Genomic DNA, 19130 nt, shown 5'->3' with positions numbered 1-19130 from the left:
AGTGAATATTATTATTTTTGCAAAAATTATATTAAAATTTTTTCTGTAATTGTATATCTTGCTAAATTTATTATTATTCTTGTAATTAGATGAATTATACCATATATATTGCCTAAAAAATCATTTAAAAAATATATAAAAAAATAACATTTGTCTAACACATTATAGACAAGTGAAAGTATCATCCTTACATTTGCGTGTTAAATATGTTAATGTGTGCAAATATTTAAAATTGTAATTTATAAAAAATAATATATTTCTTTGTTTTATTAATAATTACATCTAAATTAAAGTGTTATAATAACATAAATAATATATGTCCTTTATTCCGAATAAAAGCATTATATTTTAAATAATAAATATATATTAGAACGCATCGTATTTGTTAGTATATAGTATTTTTATGTTTAATAACTTTAAATTACATTCGTGTGTCCATTTTTCTTAATTTTGTTTAAAAGACATTTATTAATTTGCTATCAACAATTTTTTATTTTTGAATATAATTAATGCATTATATTAAATTTTTAATACAAAAAAAACACATATATTTCTATACATTATTAACCAGATTAATGTTTATTAATTTAACTCATAAAAAATTAAATATATGATAACTGTGATTTATAATGTCTGATATGCATTATAATTTTTAATCAATTTATATTATTTGTACAAAGTATGTTATAGACTATCTATATTTATAATTATAATAATTAATTATGTAAGATGATCTTTATTTAATATAACTGCTAGAAATTCGTTTTATTTATTATAATATTATTTGTCTTTAGTACTATGCTTTATAAGCAAATAATGTATGCATTTTGAATTAATGTGAACATGTCAATGTTCATAAATTTACTATTATTAAAAAAATATTATACAGCAAATAATTGAATTATTTTTTAACTATAATTTTGTTGTTATTTTCCATTTATAATGTGTAGATTCCTTCTCTGTAAATATTAGGCATAGCATACAATAGTAATGTTAATAAATATTAAAATATATAATGTAAGTATTTCTATGTTTTTTACAGAAAGCAAATTAAAAAAAATTTTACCTATCATATTTGATAGCATACATTTATATATATGATTAAAAAACGAATTCACATTATATAACAACACTTTACATTTAACATATAGTGTGTGTAGTCTTTTATATTCATGTTAATGTTATCGCCTATTTTTTTAATAAAATAGTATATGAAAATATTAATTGAATCTCATGAACATTAATTATATTATAATGGGATACATTAATATAAAAACTGTAGATCCTGATTCATATACGTATGCAGATTGCTGTATTTGCCTAATATTTACATATATAATTTTTTTTTATTTTTTGTTTTTAAGGGATTTTACTAAAATATTCATGATATATATATTTTCATTACGTTTTATAAAATAATATATTATATATATTCTTAAATATAAAATACGTAGCATTGGTGAGCTATTTAAATATATATTAAAATACTAAATAATAGTGTAAGATGTTATAATATTATATAAAAATTATATTGATTATATTATCAAAGGAATTTTAAAATACAATTATATTTGTAATGCTATTACAATGAGATTTTATAAGGGTTATTTGAAAATTAAACATTTTGAATTTTGAGAATGTATATATATCATATCTCTTCTATAATTATACTTTTTGTGTAAGCATGAAGTTGGATATTTATTTCTGGAATAAAAGAATGTTAACCTAATGTTATATTAATATTATATCTACTATATAAAATCCTTATATTTTTAAATTTAACTGAATACTATATATCTATTTGTAATGTACCATAGTAAAAAGAATAAATCCCCTATTATTTACTTTGGTGCATTATTAATTTTTGGAAACTATCAATTATTGTGCATATGCGAATATAATATATAAGTACTTATAATGAATAATTAATATATAGAGATAAAAAAGCATATTAAAGTTTCTTGTTCTTTATCACGCATCATATTATAGGTAGAAATTATTATTTTATAGAACATTATATATATAATATAACTTTGTTCTATTGCACAAATGTACTTCTAACATCTATTCTATATAAGCAAAAAAGTATACTTTAGTATAAAATTAATAGAAAAATTATTTTACAATATAAATAATGCCAGGAAAAAAAAACATGCATAGTACATAATGTTAAATGTTATTAGCTTAAAAAGTCAGACAAACATTTTATGTTTAATGTTTCTATTATAAAATAATAAAAAATATTATTCCCATTATTTCTATTTATAAATACATTTCATTTAAATAAGGAATTATTTTAAACTAACCTAAATAAATGTTTTTAATGATTATGTATAGGTCACTCTTATATTTTTATAATAATTATTTTTTTGAAAACTTTGTTAGCAAATGCAAATATATGCATATTAATCTAGGAGTTTTTGTCTATTTTCTTTTTCATTTTTCATCTGACTACGTATAAAATTCCTAAATTGAATTAATAAAAAATAATAATTTATATGATATAGTTTTAATTATAAGGTTCATTTTTAATTTCTAGTTAAGAATATTTTAAACAATTTACTTGTGTTTGCATCTTCATTTTTCTTCTTATTTTCTACGTATAGTACTTTTTTGAAACTTCTATATTATATCATCAAGAATAATAATACAATGATTTATAAAATGGAATTCAAACTGGAAACATGTTTTCCGTTCTTATGAAAAACATTTAGAAAAATATAGTACTGATATTGAATAAGTGTCAGTATAAATTGAAGTAATTTTAATAAATGTAACAATGTATATGTAATACTATAGATCACTATAAGTATTATAGAAATGTTAATTATGTCATAGATATAATAGTTTGTGTAAAATAAAAATGTTACTTTCTTTATATATTGGTAACATAATATTTTTGAACACAACAATATGAAATAAATCCTCAGAATATACTGGCTTATGTTATAATACTTTATAATTATAATAAATATTTATATACTTACAAGATTATATGTTATTTTCTTGAATATATATTTTTTATTATGTCTAATGTTTTTCTTATATAAGATTATAATGGTTCAAAAATTATTAATCACATTAATTATACAACTAAAATTAATGTTTAATTACGTACAGTATTTAATAATAATGCTATTTCTCTTTTGAATGCTCTTGTATGATTTCAAATATAAATGACAAAATTGAATAAAATAATATTGACCATTATTTTCATACGATTATTCTGACAATACATCATATAGAAAACAGAATTTGAACATAAATATTGGAGGAATAAAATAAAGATGTAGCACACATTAAAAGTAATACAGAAAATTAGAAATATTTGCAAATCTTATAGTAATCATTGTATATTTTTCATAAAATAAACGAATGTTTTTATAAAATTCATATTAATTATTTTTATTTTTTTCTATTAAGAATTTCATACATTGATGCCTAATTATATATGATTATGCATGATTGTATCAATTAAACATTTATATCAAACAAAAATTTTCTATTTTACATTTATACAATATTAAAAAAATGGTTTCAATACATTTTTAAATTATATTATGTTTTATATATATATACTTTACTCGTATGAGGAATTAGTTTCTTTCATGAATGAAATTATAAAATAGATAACATGTATTTCCTTAAAAATACATACTGAATGCAGGTTCATTAATAAAGAATTTTGAATACTAACAAAAAGGATTATATAAAAAGGAAATTCCTTTAGGATAAAATTTATTAAAATATTAAAAACATTATATAAATAAGAATTATTCCTTAATTGACATTAATTTTTTATTTACTTAAGGAATCTATGATCCATGTAATGCAATTATGATGGTTTTATTGTTATTCAAGCACATAATATCGTGTGTAAAAATTATGATACCTTATGGATAATTAATATTTAAGAGAAAATCTTGAATTATAGTATATAATCAACATATTTTAAACAAATAGGATATTAAAATAGGTTACAAAATATTATTAACATAGAGAATGCTCATAATACAGTATTAAAAAATATTGAATTAACATATACTGGTATTTATCTACGCAATTCTCTCCGTATGTATTTTTATTTGGGCACATTTATGTTTTTTCTTTTTCTGGTAATACTTTCATTCACACTATTGCGCATAGAAGTGATATTCTAGTGGAATTATAAGAAAAGTGAATTATTGCTTTTAAATAAATATTTATTCTTATTTATACCTATATAAATAGAAGAAGAAAACTGATTAATTTGCAATTATTTTATTTAAACATAAATTTAATAATTATTTTTTTAAAAGTAATGAATTTGATTTGAAATTTGATAAATAATATGCTAGAACATTTTTAATGAATGTAAAATTTAAAGTATGGCCATAATAAGGAATCATATTTATGTAAAGGAATTTTATTTTTTTCCTAAAGAAAAATTAATTTATAATTTTTAATACTTGCGTAAATGCATTATTAATATATTTCGCATATAATATGTGTATAGCAAAAAAAAAAAATGTATGTGAATATATTTTTCTCTTTTATTAAAATATATAATGCTCATATCATATTTTGAATATAATTCTATTTATTGTTTTTTTTTTTGGAAATAGCACACATAAATATAAAATTAATTGAATATAAAATATTATGTAATTTAATAATACTTACTATGTGCATATATGCTATATATATAATGCAATAAAATTGCCTCTGAGAGAATCTTAAAAAAAATAACATGCTGTTTTTTATTTTTTGTACAAATAATATACATTCAATAAAGAATTTAAATTAGTAATATATTAATTAAATTATAATTATTATAATTTAAAATACAAAAAAAAATCTGAATAACAAGTTTTAGAATAAAATATGATGATAAATGTACCGTTGTTTAATGAGACATATCGTAAAAAAAAAAAAAAACAATTTTTTAGTAATAAGATCTCACACATAAATATCATAAATTTATATATATATATAAGATTAAAATATATGTTATTAATTATAATTACAAGAATAATAAAGAATTATTAATTAATATGTGTATTCAATAACCTGAAATTTTTAATTATATAATAGTACATCAATATAAGTATAAAAATAATTTATATCTGAATATATACAACTATTATATCATTTTGTTATTTTAACATATATTTCTACATTAGGACATATAGTGTGTTATTTTTTAATATAGTACATAATATCATATAGTTTAAAATATGTTTATTTATTAATGATACCTTGCAGAATATAAAAGAAAAAACATAATTATATCATGGTACTTATATTTACCAGTTTTACTATTATTCAATAATTTGGGGTATCATTAGTTTATTTCTTGTAATTATTATATTATCAAAGTGAAAAAAACTGTATTTCATTTTGTGAGAATATATTAAAGGAATATTTCCTTTTAATGTGAATACAAAAATAAAAATTTTTATTTAATTTACTTAAAATATATTTTACTTAGTTTAAGTCCATTAATTCCATATAACTGTGTCTTTAATGGTAAAATTATGCAGTAGCATGTAATATATTATATATATTGTTCCGTATACTCACACTTAATATATGAGAAATTTGAAATTCATTGTACTCTTTATTTACATAATAACGCCATTTAATCTACTTCATTATGCTCATGCATGTGCAATGACTAAATGGAAAGAACTAGATAATAAAAAAAATTTTTGTATTCAAAATATAATTTTATATTCCTAAATTTTTTTTTCAGTGTACATCAATGTAAATATTATAACACTATAACTTACATCTAATAAATAAGGAAATGAATATTACTAATATTGTACCATTTTGAACAACAATATGAGAACATCTCTTATATGTTTTGAATGTGATTAAAATTTGCATTTAATCATATTTTAATTTTTACTCTTTTTTAGATTATTATATATATCTCTAATTTTTTATAATTCTTTACATTAAACAAGCTAGTTATTGAACTGGCATGTATTTTTTACATGCATATATATATGAGCGAATTGTTTGTTATATTTAAATTTGCATTCTTATGAACATACACATCTGTTTTTTTATTAAATTAATAATCATATTATTCATTTAAAACATATATTCTATTTTGTTAATCCCTCTTGATTATGTTTAATATTATAATAATTGTATATAAGAGTGTTAGCATTACTCTTCAACATCTCCATAAGTGTTTGATAGATTTCTTTAAAAACAATTACATTTATTTATTAATATGTTCATTATATAAGAGATAATACAGGTACATGAAAACGGTACATTTATTAATTCTTTTATCTTTACAGAAAATATTTTATAAATAAAACATTCTTTGTGATAAGTATTACTTAAACAGATAACATATATGTTCTCATATTTCTTTACATGACTAATGCATTATTTATACCATTGAGGATATTTTTCTTGAACATATACTACATTATAATTATATTTATCCAACATATTTCTGCTATATTCAAATAAATATGCCAGGATATAATAGGAGCAGGGGGTATGAATAATAAATAGATAACATAATTAGATACAGATTAATACAAGCGCAAATAATATATACAAAGTAACCAAGAATGTATATAAAATTTCAACAGAAAAAGTATTATAATAGAATATAATACAATATAAATATTTAAGTATACAATGTTACACTCTTTGTAATATATAATGTTTAGTATCCTTAAGAACTATATTAATTAAATAAAGTCATTGTGATTTATTATATAAAGTATAAAAAAAAAAAAGTTTTGAATTATTTAATTATTTCTATTTTCTCATTAAAGATATAGATTAAATATATATTTCTTTGTGATATTTCATAGTTAATAAGTAAGAAGAAATAAATTGGTAAAATTGTGAAAAAAAAAATAGGCTCATTAAAGTTTGTTTAAAATGTTGCGAAATATATTAACATAGAATTTTAATTAAGTATTAATAATATATATTAAATAAATGCTGAACAAATTTTTAATTCACAACATTATTTTGTAAAGTTGTTATTACAATATGTTAGAGAAGTTGTACAATTATTGCTTTTATTACTATAGTTCTATGTTGTATTTATATTGACATTTCATAATTTTCAATAAAATAGTCTGCGCAATAAAATATGATTTATACGAATATTTATAATAATAATTACATATTTTTTATGTTTATATGTAATCTATAAATATTGTATCTTTTATAAAAATGCCTTTTTATATATATGGACTTGTAAGTGTTATATATATATTTATTGTAATTCAATTTAAAAAAAATCATATTTTATATAAAATTATATATATTATATAGGTATTATTATAGAAAATATTCTTCCTTTATGAAATGATATTTTAAATTATACAAAAAAATTTTAATTATTTTATAGGTAATATTTTATTATAACTGAAATACATCCAATTTTTTGCGCTTCCTTAAAATAACCATAAAAGGAAGATATTAACAGTTGTAATTATTACATGTACAGGCTTCCGAGGTCATGTTTAGTATTTAAAGCTTATATTCCATGTTTTTGTGCGTTCTCTTTATTATATTGAATATATATATATCTTTTAGGTGAAAATTGTTCTTTTCCCTTTATATTTAAATTATAATTTTACATAATTTTATTTCATAAAATTTTTACATTATATTTATTAATTATTCTATAATAATTTATATGTGCGCATCTTCATATTTTAAGTATATATATAATAGTGTTTACTTCCTCTGCACAGTATAGTTCTTAATTATGCATAAAATTATATTATATACTTTATATATATCTCATCTATTTTATTTATTTATAAAAACATATCAATTTATTATAAATATTACACAAAGTTTTGTGTCTTATAACTGATACATGTATTTCAATATAAAGAAATATTTCTTACGCAGCTAAATAATTTATATTCGATTTATAAAACTTACATTTTAAATTAGTTGTATGTTTGATTAAATGAATCATCTCTACTGACATATCATTTTATTATTTAATGGATTTTTTGCATATTTTTACATTTATAGTGCATATTAATTACTTTTTAATTAATAAATCTTTCATAAATTATGCAATTCACTTTGTTATTATATTTTTCCTATATTTTTTTTAATATAGCGCTTAACTTTTTCATCATTATCTATAATTATAGTGAACAAATATAAGAAATATAACTTTTTCTCTTTTAAATAATTCAGCTCATTATAAAGAAATATGAAACTCTAGGAAAATAATATAATAGCTGATACAAATATAGTTTAGTGGATTAATGCATTTAATATATATGATAAATTTTAAGACAGGTATTACTTATACTTGTGCGGAAAATTTTACTGAGGTATTATATATAAATATAATATTTTACATTAATTAATAACATAAATGAAAAATAAAATACGAGGAAATCGAGTAAAATAAATTAACTGTAAAAAATAACTGGAATTCTATAATTTTGGTAATTTCATATATTAACAAATCTTATAGGTAATGAAATATGAATATAATATTATTAAAAATGTGAGGTTAAAAATCATGATTAAAAAAAAAAATAATAATATACTATATATAAAAATAATAAAAATTAATTATTAATAAATGTATCTGATAATTATAAAATTCTCTCTTATATTATTACAATATTACATAGCAAAAAATATAAAATAAAAAAGAATAGCAATAGTGTTAACATAGTTCCACGGAAATTCATACGTATATGCTTAATTATATAACTATATATTTTTTAAAATATATAATTTTACATTTAATGCAAAAATGCTTTATTTAGGAAGACTATTATCCATAAAAAAAGTAAAAATGTGACATTTATTTATAACTAATTTATTTAATATTTATAATGATAAAAAACTATATTTTTTATCATTATCTTGCTAAAATTACAAATAAATATCCATATTTGTTATAGTATACTTTAAGAATTAATTTTACACAAATTAATTAATACAAAAACACTCCTTATATTTTTTTTCCGACAGCAATCAATATTTTTTTCTAAATGAATAATTTTAAAATAATTATACGTTTAATGGTAAAACTATGCAGAATTATTCAGCATATTATATGGGTTATTCCATGAAATATTGTCGGATATATCAGGTTTCAATATATTCCATACATTTTCATTGATATTATGACACTTGTTTATTACATTTACTATTGCACAGTGAAAATATGAATCATAAGGGGAGAACTAATTCATAAATATAATAAAATTTATTTATAAAAAATATAATTCTATTATATTAATTTTTTTTAGTTTTTTAAAATTATTTGTAAAATTATTCTTTATTATACACTTATAATGAAACATTATAATAAACTTTTGTAAAGAGTACATAATAAATTTGGTATTAGAATTATTACTGTAGTTGAAAATATTACAGAGGCTGAAGAATTACTTTTGCAAGGAGGTAATTCATGATAATCATAACATTAACCATCATTTGTTTTCATTTGAATATTATGTTTATATATGATGTTTTCTGCCTGCATATAAAAAAAATCTCCTATACTGTATTCCCTATTATCCTTTTTAATATTAAAATATTTACATATATCATATATAGCTGTAATTTTTTGAAAATCTTGACCTGGTATATATTTGCTCTTATCATCCCCTATAGCTTCTACAATAAAAACATCATTAAGTTTATTAAGCAATAAATGATAATGTGTTGATATACCACATAAATTTTTTCGATGGAGAAGATCATAATATACGCAAATAATTCAAATAATTACAATATACATCACTAAAATTATTCTAATATCTGTTTAATATATATTTCAAATAGTAAATAATTTGGGGGGATTTTCCTTGATGAAAATATTTTGAACTTACATATGTACTCATAGAAATTTCATCACATTTCGTATCATGCATATTTTCTGAATTATCTAGAAAGCGATCCACATGCTGTTTATATAGATTAAATTGTTCTACAAATCCATACTAAAAAAAGATATATTATTTGGATAAAAATGATAGAATTCTTAGCAAATTTTATAAAGTTCCTAGAAAACGGAATATACTTGTATTTTAATGTTCTAACTCAAACTATAATAATTAAAATTAACATTTTTATTTTCTGTCATCTCCGACAAATTTATTTATTTACATGTTAAAATAAATAATATATTCAAATTTATAAAAATAGAAACAGCAATTTTTAAGCATAAAGTTACGTATTATGATAACATTTTATCTTCATATTTTTTATAATTATGCATTGATGATAAAAATACTTACACTTGCTTAATTATTCATTATTCGCAATATTAAGATAGTAGAATATGTTTTTTAAACATATAATATATATTTCTTATAACATTAAGGCAAAATATAAATAATAGAAAAATTATTGAAAAATGTGTCATTTGATAAAACATAAAATTATAAGAATTCTAACATGTAAAATTTATGTAATTTTACTAGATCTGGGAAAACAAAATAAAGGATAACAAATATATATTCTATTAAATACAATATACATATGTATATATATTATTATTTATCTTATTTAGTATATTCTTTTAGTAGTACATATAATTCAATATGAAATATATTTAAATATAAAAATCAGGGGGATAATAATTTTGTTGTATTATATTATAAATATTTCTGTTTTATTATTTATAACACGGAGGTTTATAGTTTTGTGTTTATGCTTTATATTTTGATATCAATGAATAAATAATGTATTTAGTTTTACTTTTTGTTTTTATAAATATTGTAGAGATTACTAGATTTTTTTCTACATTTATTGTAAGTACTATTATTATTTATAATTATATATAATTAATATAAATTCTTATATTTTGCATTTCTTTATTATTTAATGCTATTAATTTAAATATTGTAATATAATATTTATTATTATTTAATATAGGGTTGATGTGAAAATAAAAAAGGTATTTCTCATTTTATATTAATTAATTATATATATATAAATTATGATTATATTTGTATTTTACTTATATTATTGAAAATGATAGAAAATATTATTTCCATATATAAAAAAAATAATATAAAATACATTACTATATATACTATAATATCATGTGTTATTACTATATATATAATATATACTATTGTATATAATAATTGAAAATTCGTTACAATAATAACATATTAAATGAACAATGATATAACAATGTTACATATTATATATTTTTTTTTATACATATATAACCATAAATGATCTATAATATATATATTTATGTATATATGTATTTTATGAATACATTAGTTACAATTATGCTTTCATATGTGTATTAATTATTTTTATTTTCAGTAAAATATAAATATGTTTTTATTATTTTTTTTTAAAGAATTAATTATGAGAAATTTTTTTTCCGTATTTTTATTTCTAATTACGCTTACAGTATATCTAATATGACTTGTTCCATATTTTTTTTTGTTTATAATAAATTGTTGATAAAAATTATATTATCATGAAATATGTGAAAATTTAATATTTCATTAATTTTATTCATTTATTCCTATATATGTAATATAATTTTATGTACAGTGCTTATTACAAATCATATATATTTTTATGTTAGATTAGTTGAAGTTGTACAAAAATTTTATGCACATTCTCTTATAACTTGAAAAATAATAAGATTTTTCTTGTTCTTCGTTAAAAACATTGATAATATGAAATAATATATAATTATTCATCATTTTATCTTGTCGTATATTATTAAAATTTTATATTTTCTTACACTCATTCTTAAATATTCAAGAAAAAACATTAAAATATATTTTTATTAATGATTTATTATACAGATTAAGGTATATTTTTTAAAATTAAATTTTATTAAAACTTAAATTTTTACGCAATAATACATACGCCTATTATAAAAAAAAAAAAAAAAAAAGTTAGATATGTATAATTAGTAGATGAAACTTTTACCATGATATGCTAGCAATAAAATTTGTATATTTTGAAAGCTTTTATGTATAGCCTGTATATGACTTAATGCAATTCAATCATTACTTATTATGTCATTATATTTACTATCTTTTTTTTTACAAGTATATGAAAATTACGAATACTGAAACAATGAACCTTAAAATCTAGAGATAAACGTTGTTCAAATCAAAGCAAAAAATGTACAACAAACATGAAGATAAGGAGAAGAAAATGTCCCGGTAAAAAAGAAGTTACAGTTTCAATAATAGAGGAAATATCAATACATTGATATATGTAGGCAGAGGATACATTGGTTTAAATTTTCAATAAAAACACTTTTATTCATTTTTCCCAAGATTAAAAATAAATTTTATTTTATATATATTCTATTATCATTTATATTACACATTAACATAAAATATTTGTATTAACGTATGCGTCAATTCAAAAATAAAATGTACTCTTACATTTTTTTCATTAAACTTATATTTTTCACATTTACAGCCACGTTTAAGAAAGAAAAGTAGAGTACTGAAAAAAATAACAAAGCCTATCTGAAATTTATAAGTTCATTTGAACTATCTCACAACAATTCAAATAATAAAAACTCTAAAATAGCATATAATTTTGTAGTATATATAGAATAAATATATATTTATAGTAAACAAGATCTATGTAGATTTATCAAGTATGTAAATAGAAATTATATTTTTACGTATTTATAAGAAGAAAAAAATTAAATTGCAATTGCAAGTATAAACATTCTAATAAGATCCTAAAATTATAAAAAATTCCACATATATTTTTTAATTTATGAAAATTGAATAATTACTATTTTTTTTATGATAATTATATTATCAATGATAATAATAGTAATGATAAATGTACATGAGAAAATAATAACATATAGTATACCTTTTATATAATTAAATATTTTGATTACATATGTAACAATATATATAATGATATTTATATTAATAGCATTGTTTAAAAAATATCATTTGTTAAATATAATAATGGATTACACACATTATTATAGAAAGAAACGTGATTATATGTAGAAGAAAATATAAAAATAAGCATACACTTAATTGTAATTATTGTAACCTAATAGATTGTGTAAATAAAATTATCTAAATTAAAAATTATCCTCGTCATAATTATATATAAAACATACACTGCATTATATATATATTTTAATTTTTTCAATAATAATTGTTTATAATTAAAATTATATGAATTATAATAAGAAATTATAAACAATATAAAAAAAATGTAAACGAAAATACAAATCTAATAATTTACACATATGTATGTTACATAGGGTATATTTTAATGCTGAAAAAATAAAATCATAAAAATTCCTAAAAAATATGAATATAGCATTTTAAATTTAACATTATTAAATATATATGTTAAATATTATATTATTATTATATCATTACATTCAGTAATAAAATTATATTAATATATAAAATATGTTAAATTATATATTCATTATAAGGTTTAATAATATAAGATATGTATACTTGCTTTTTAGTATAGTTATAAATTGTTAAATATGTACATATACAAAAATAGTATAATATCATGTATCATATTACCTATAATTACTTTTTTCATAATAATTATTCAATAATACCTTATATAATTAGAATAAATGATAATGGAAAAAAGAAACAATGTAAATATTAAATTTATATGCTAAAATAGATACAATACAAAAGATTGATTCAATTTAGAAATATCAATAAAAAAGAAGCAGGTAAAATCAATTGAAATAAAATTTTTTAAATATATAATAATTAATTAGAATATATATTACAATTATTTATGAAGAAATATATAACAATGCTTATATTAATATATTATTATTTCATGAAATATTTCATTAAATACTTTTTAAAGAATATAACTAAAGTGTAAATATATAATTTAACAAATATCAACAGAATAACAAGTACAATCAATATAGGAAATTATTTATTCTGATTTTACATTATGCTACGATTGTATATGTAAAATTATAATTTTTTTTAAGTTTCAATGTATATATATTTTATTTATTTCTGACATCAAAAAATAATAATATGTAGCTATATATATTGTATCTTGCCTTTTTTTCTATTATAATCATGGATTTGCATTATGAATATTTTTGTCATGTAACCATACGAAAAAAAACGATTAGTTAATTGGTTTCATTTATGATTTTTCTATTGTGCGTAAATTTTTTTATTTTTCGCATTTATTTTATGTATATTCATAGAAAATATTAAATATGAAAATCACATTTATATAATAGAGTTCATCGTTATTCATTAGAAAAGTATCATAATAATTATAATGGTTTTTTTTATAATGAAAAAAAATATTCTATAGTATTCATGAAAATTACAAACAGCTTAATTTAATAAAATACATATAATGTGCATAAAATATATTCTATTATTATTTAAGGAATTAGAATTAAAAAAAAGAGAAATATACATCCGTATAATACATCATTGTCTTTATCTTTTAATACAACTATTTTCATTATAAAACTTATGCTTATTTATACTACATATAAATTTTTGTTATATTTTTTGCTTGATTCAGTTTTATATGCACACATGATTTAAAATAATAATATATTTATCTAATATAACTTATTATATACTTAATATACCTAAAATGGAATATAATAAGTATATATTTAAAATAAATTATGTTGGAAAAGCTTGAATTAAAATTCTAAATTATTCAGATATAGTCTTGTGCTTATGATTATTTTTTTCTTAATTATTTAATAATATATGAAACATTTCATAGTACTTTATAAATATGTTTTTTCTTGGATATAATTATATATATCTATATTTAATGTAAAAAATATATATAAATAAGATATTTATGTAATAGAATTTAACGTTATAATCATATATACTCATATATATTCATATTTAACTTGCATAAGTTTTGCTGTATATTTAGTATGAGTTAAGTTAATTTTTGTAAAATTCACAAAATATTGATTCATTGAAGATATTACTTTAACATAAACAATTGTATTACCTATTACATACTAATCTAATAGAGTTTCTATATTTCTAATATTCTTTTTAATATAATAAATTAATAATCATAAAAAATTAATTTAAGTGAATAATATAATAAATTTCATTATTATGGAACAATTAAAGTTAAATATTCTTATTACATTGGATTTATTCTTTTTCTATATTCTAAGAATACCGCATCAATTAAAATTTAATTTTTGTATTACTCTAGAATATGGATATCAATGATAAAATAAAACTCACAGTGTATTTTTCATTATATAATGGATAATTATCTTTATTTAAACTGCATTATTGTTATATTAATGTATTATATGGTATATTTTCATGTATACCTTGTATAATTTTTCACTTTAATTAATTGTTTAATATTAAATGTGTTAAACATATGTAAACTATAAATATTTATTGTAAACTAGAAAAAGTTATTATTTGTAAAAATTATATCAGGAAACATTGAATATAATATGCTTTATTCAGTTATATGTATACACTAGTTTTTATTTATTTTTTAACATTGTGAATTACCATAATATTATATACAGTAATATATAGAATTGCCATACCTTATGTAAATGTGTTTAATTCACCCTAAGAGCTTCAAAAACATAAATGAACGATTTCTGAAAATTTTCATGGTGTAATTCTCATATATTTACACTATTATTAATATTATGCATATTTATATAAGCTAACGTATGTGAAAAATAATATATAATAGAAAGACAATATTAAGAGGTAAATGTGTCTAAAATTTTGATAATATTTATCATATATAACTAGGTATTATTGAAAATGTTGCATATTCTATTTAATATATAATCATATATTTTCGCCATTTGTGTAAATCTATGAACACTATATAATTTTTTTTTGAATTTTAAATAAATAAATTTAAATAAATTGCAAAAATTTATAGGATTTACAATCATTTTTTAATTTTAAAAAATATAATTAAGGTATATTTTTTCATGACACCGTATTATTCGTTATAATATGATTTTTCATGTATAACAATTTTGATAGTCTGTTACAGCTACTACAGTATAATTTTTATAACTAATACACACACATACACTTATATATATGTAGGTGTATACCTTAGAATTATATTTATATTGATATGCACGTCATTTCATATATACATACGTAATTGTATATTTTTCGTAATTATATAAACATATATAATTATTCGTATTATTTATGTTTTACTATTTTATTATTATTATTTCTTCAATTATAATATAGATATAAATTATTATCTTATAATAAAATAAAAGTAATTATTCTGCATTTTAAATATAATAAATATATTAATGCATTATCATTTAAAAAAAAATTAAATAACACTAAATGTATACATTATTGTTAAAATATACAATTAATAATTTAAATTCATATACACATACGATGTTTTAGTAATTATGTATTCTATTAAAAATTCTTTTAAATATTATCATAAATTTTATTACATGTACAAAATTGAGAATAAAAAGTATTTTATGTGTATTCAAAGAATACTACTATGAAAGCTAATTTTTAATCTTATATATTTGTATAAATAAAATTTATTTTTATTAATATATTATAAAACATAAAGTTCTTATATTTTATTTAATGTTACATTTATGAACACATTATATATGTATTGATTGCTTTTTTCTAATATTTTGTTTTATGAAGGAATAAGTGGGTTGCATTTCTGTATATATGTTATAAAAGAATTTGCATTATTAATAAGAAATATAATTCTACATTTTATTTAATATTTTATAATCAGTTTTATTTTAATATAATGTTCCATGGACATAAATTATTAATTGGATAATTTTTCACTAAAAGTATACATATGTTATATACAGTATACTATTTCTATGTAGTATTATGAGGTTATAAAAAATATATGTTTGATTTATTTTCATTTAATAGAAGATTATTCTCATTTAAAGTGTAATTTTAAGAAGTAATATATGAAATATATTAATATTGGATATAAAGATAAATTCTGGAAAAAAGAAAAATGAAATCATAAAATAAGTTTGCGAAGAAAGTTGTAAAAAAAAAAAAAACTGGAAAAAGCATATAAAAGAAAATATATTTTATAATTTTTTTTTCTCGTACTAATGTAACTCACATATAATGTAATTTCACTTAATAAAACCATAAATATAATGGTATATATTGAAATAAGTATTAAAAAATGCTATGTCAGTTATATGAAAAATTACAAATATAATTTTTAAAGCGCACATTATATAAATAGATATATACTTTAAATATAATTATACAATAAATTAACAATATATATATTTAAAATGTGTGTACGAAATATATTTACCTATTATTTGTATTCATGGTTTACATATACAGGTACTATAACAACATATATATTATTTACATAATTGTAGATTATCTTATATGTTAAAAACTTTCCTTATTCTAAATCTATAGAATACTAAAGCGATAAATAAGGAATATATTCATGTTCTAATTATTCACAATTTATACAAATAGTGAATAATATAGTGTGTATTTTTTTTTAATACATTTGAAAACATACCATTATTAAATACAGTATTCAATAATTATATTTGTTTTATATTATTATGAGACTCATTATCTATGTTTATGCCTTACAATTTATTTTATATATTTTGAACTGAATGTACTTTTTAATTTATTTATTCAATGATAAAATGCATCCAAGTTATATAATACATTATAATCCCTATTATTTGAAATAATATTAGCTATTTCAGGCTGATACACATGAGCTCTTTTATTATCTAAATTATTCAATGTACTCTTAATTCTTTCAATTCTATTTAGTAGGTATGAACCAAATGGGGTTAACTAATTCATAATAAGAAATATGCATATATATAATATATAAATATTTTAGTCTATACTTTCTTATTTTTTTAAAAATATTTTTATAAATTTTTCTATAGTGTAAATATACATAAAAAAAATATTGTTAACCTTATACAAAATAAATAACAAAATTAACACTACTAACGTAAGTACTACTGTAATTACTATGATAACTGCTATATTATTATTAGAAATAAGCAACTGTTCTTTTTCAATAGTTGTGAAGATTTGAATTTCCTTTGGTGGAACATATTTATCTTTAATATCATTATATTCAGCACAAAAATCATTATACTCCTTAGACTCGCAATCATATTTTTTAATATATTCAAGACTATTATACATGTTATATAAAACTGTAAGCATTTTTATATCACTATCGGTTATATTTTTATACTGAAAATCCTTGCATATATTGGCATCACTATAACCAGTTGCCATAATTGATGTTTTATAATATTTTCCTGTAGAACTACTCTTATTTAAATTCTCTAGATATTTATATAACCAATAATACAAAAATAAACAATCAGCATCTGTGGATTTATTTTCTCCTTCTTTATTGTGTATATATGATATATATGACATAACTTGTGTGCAATCTTGTATACTCGAATACATAACATCATGATGTGTCTTTGATGGATTTTTATGAATACATTTATGTAATGCATTATTAATAACTCTATATTTTTCTATTTCCGCTTCACAGGATGGAAAATATTTTACGAGGTTATACTAATATTAAAAAAAAAAAAAAATTCAGTATGATGGCTTATATAGTTACCTAAACAATTATTATGGAATTTATGGAAAAAGGAAAATAAAATTTTTTTATTTATGCAATATAGAAAAATATGTGTACTCTTATATTATCCATATTAGACAACACTATATTATTTTATACGTGAACTAATTAAAATAATAATGTTTTTTATAAATACCGTTAAGTAAATATTAAAATAAATACATGTAATATATATAGGATATATATCATAAATTCTTATAATTATACAATTAATATAAAATTATTATGGACTCATTTAACCATTAATTTTATTACATTTTAAATATAATGGCAATATATTATACAGTATATTCTATTTTTATAACTGTTTTGAAAATTTATGTACAAGCATATTTATATAGAAAAAAATAAAAAATGTATCTGGCAAAAATATATTACTAAAGTTATCTTGATTTATAATAATTATATAATTTTCCACAGAGATAAGAGAAAATTAAATAATTACTGATAAAATAAGCTAT

At 18.0% G+C, this 19130-nt stretch overlaps 1 protein-coding gene across 1 annotated transcript; it reads right to left on the bottom strand.

Moving 5' to 3' along the window:
• Positions 1-17672: 17672 nt before the first annotated feature.
• Positions 17673-18858, bottom strand: PGO_002175 (variable surface protein; the record flags this gene model as incomplete). Its single annotated transcript, XM_028691084.1, has 3 exons — positions 17673-17840; positions 17970-18599; positions 18832-18858. The coding sequence occupies 3 exons, from the start codon at positions 18856-18858 to the stop codon at positions 17673-17675; spliced, it is 825 nt and encodes a 274-aa protein (XP_028546885.1).
• Between the last annotated feature and the right edge of the window lie 272 nt (positions 18859-19130).

The sequence above is a fragment of the Plasmodium gonderi genome (assembly GCF_002157705.1).
Source record: "Plasmodium gonderi DNA, contig: Pgo-contig_229, whole genome shotgun sequence".
NCBI lineage: Eukaryota > Apicomplexa > Aconoidasida > Haemosporida > Plasmodiidae > Plasmodium > Plasmodium gonderi.
Note: the sequence above shows the minus strand (reverse complement) of the source record. Positions and strands in the feature narration are given on the sequence as shown.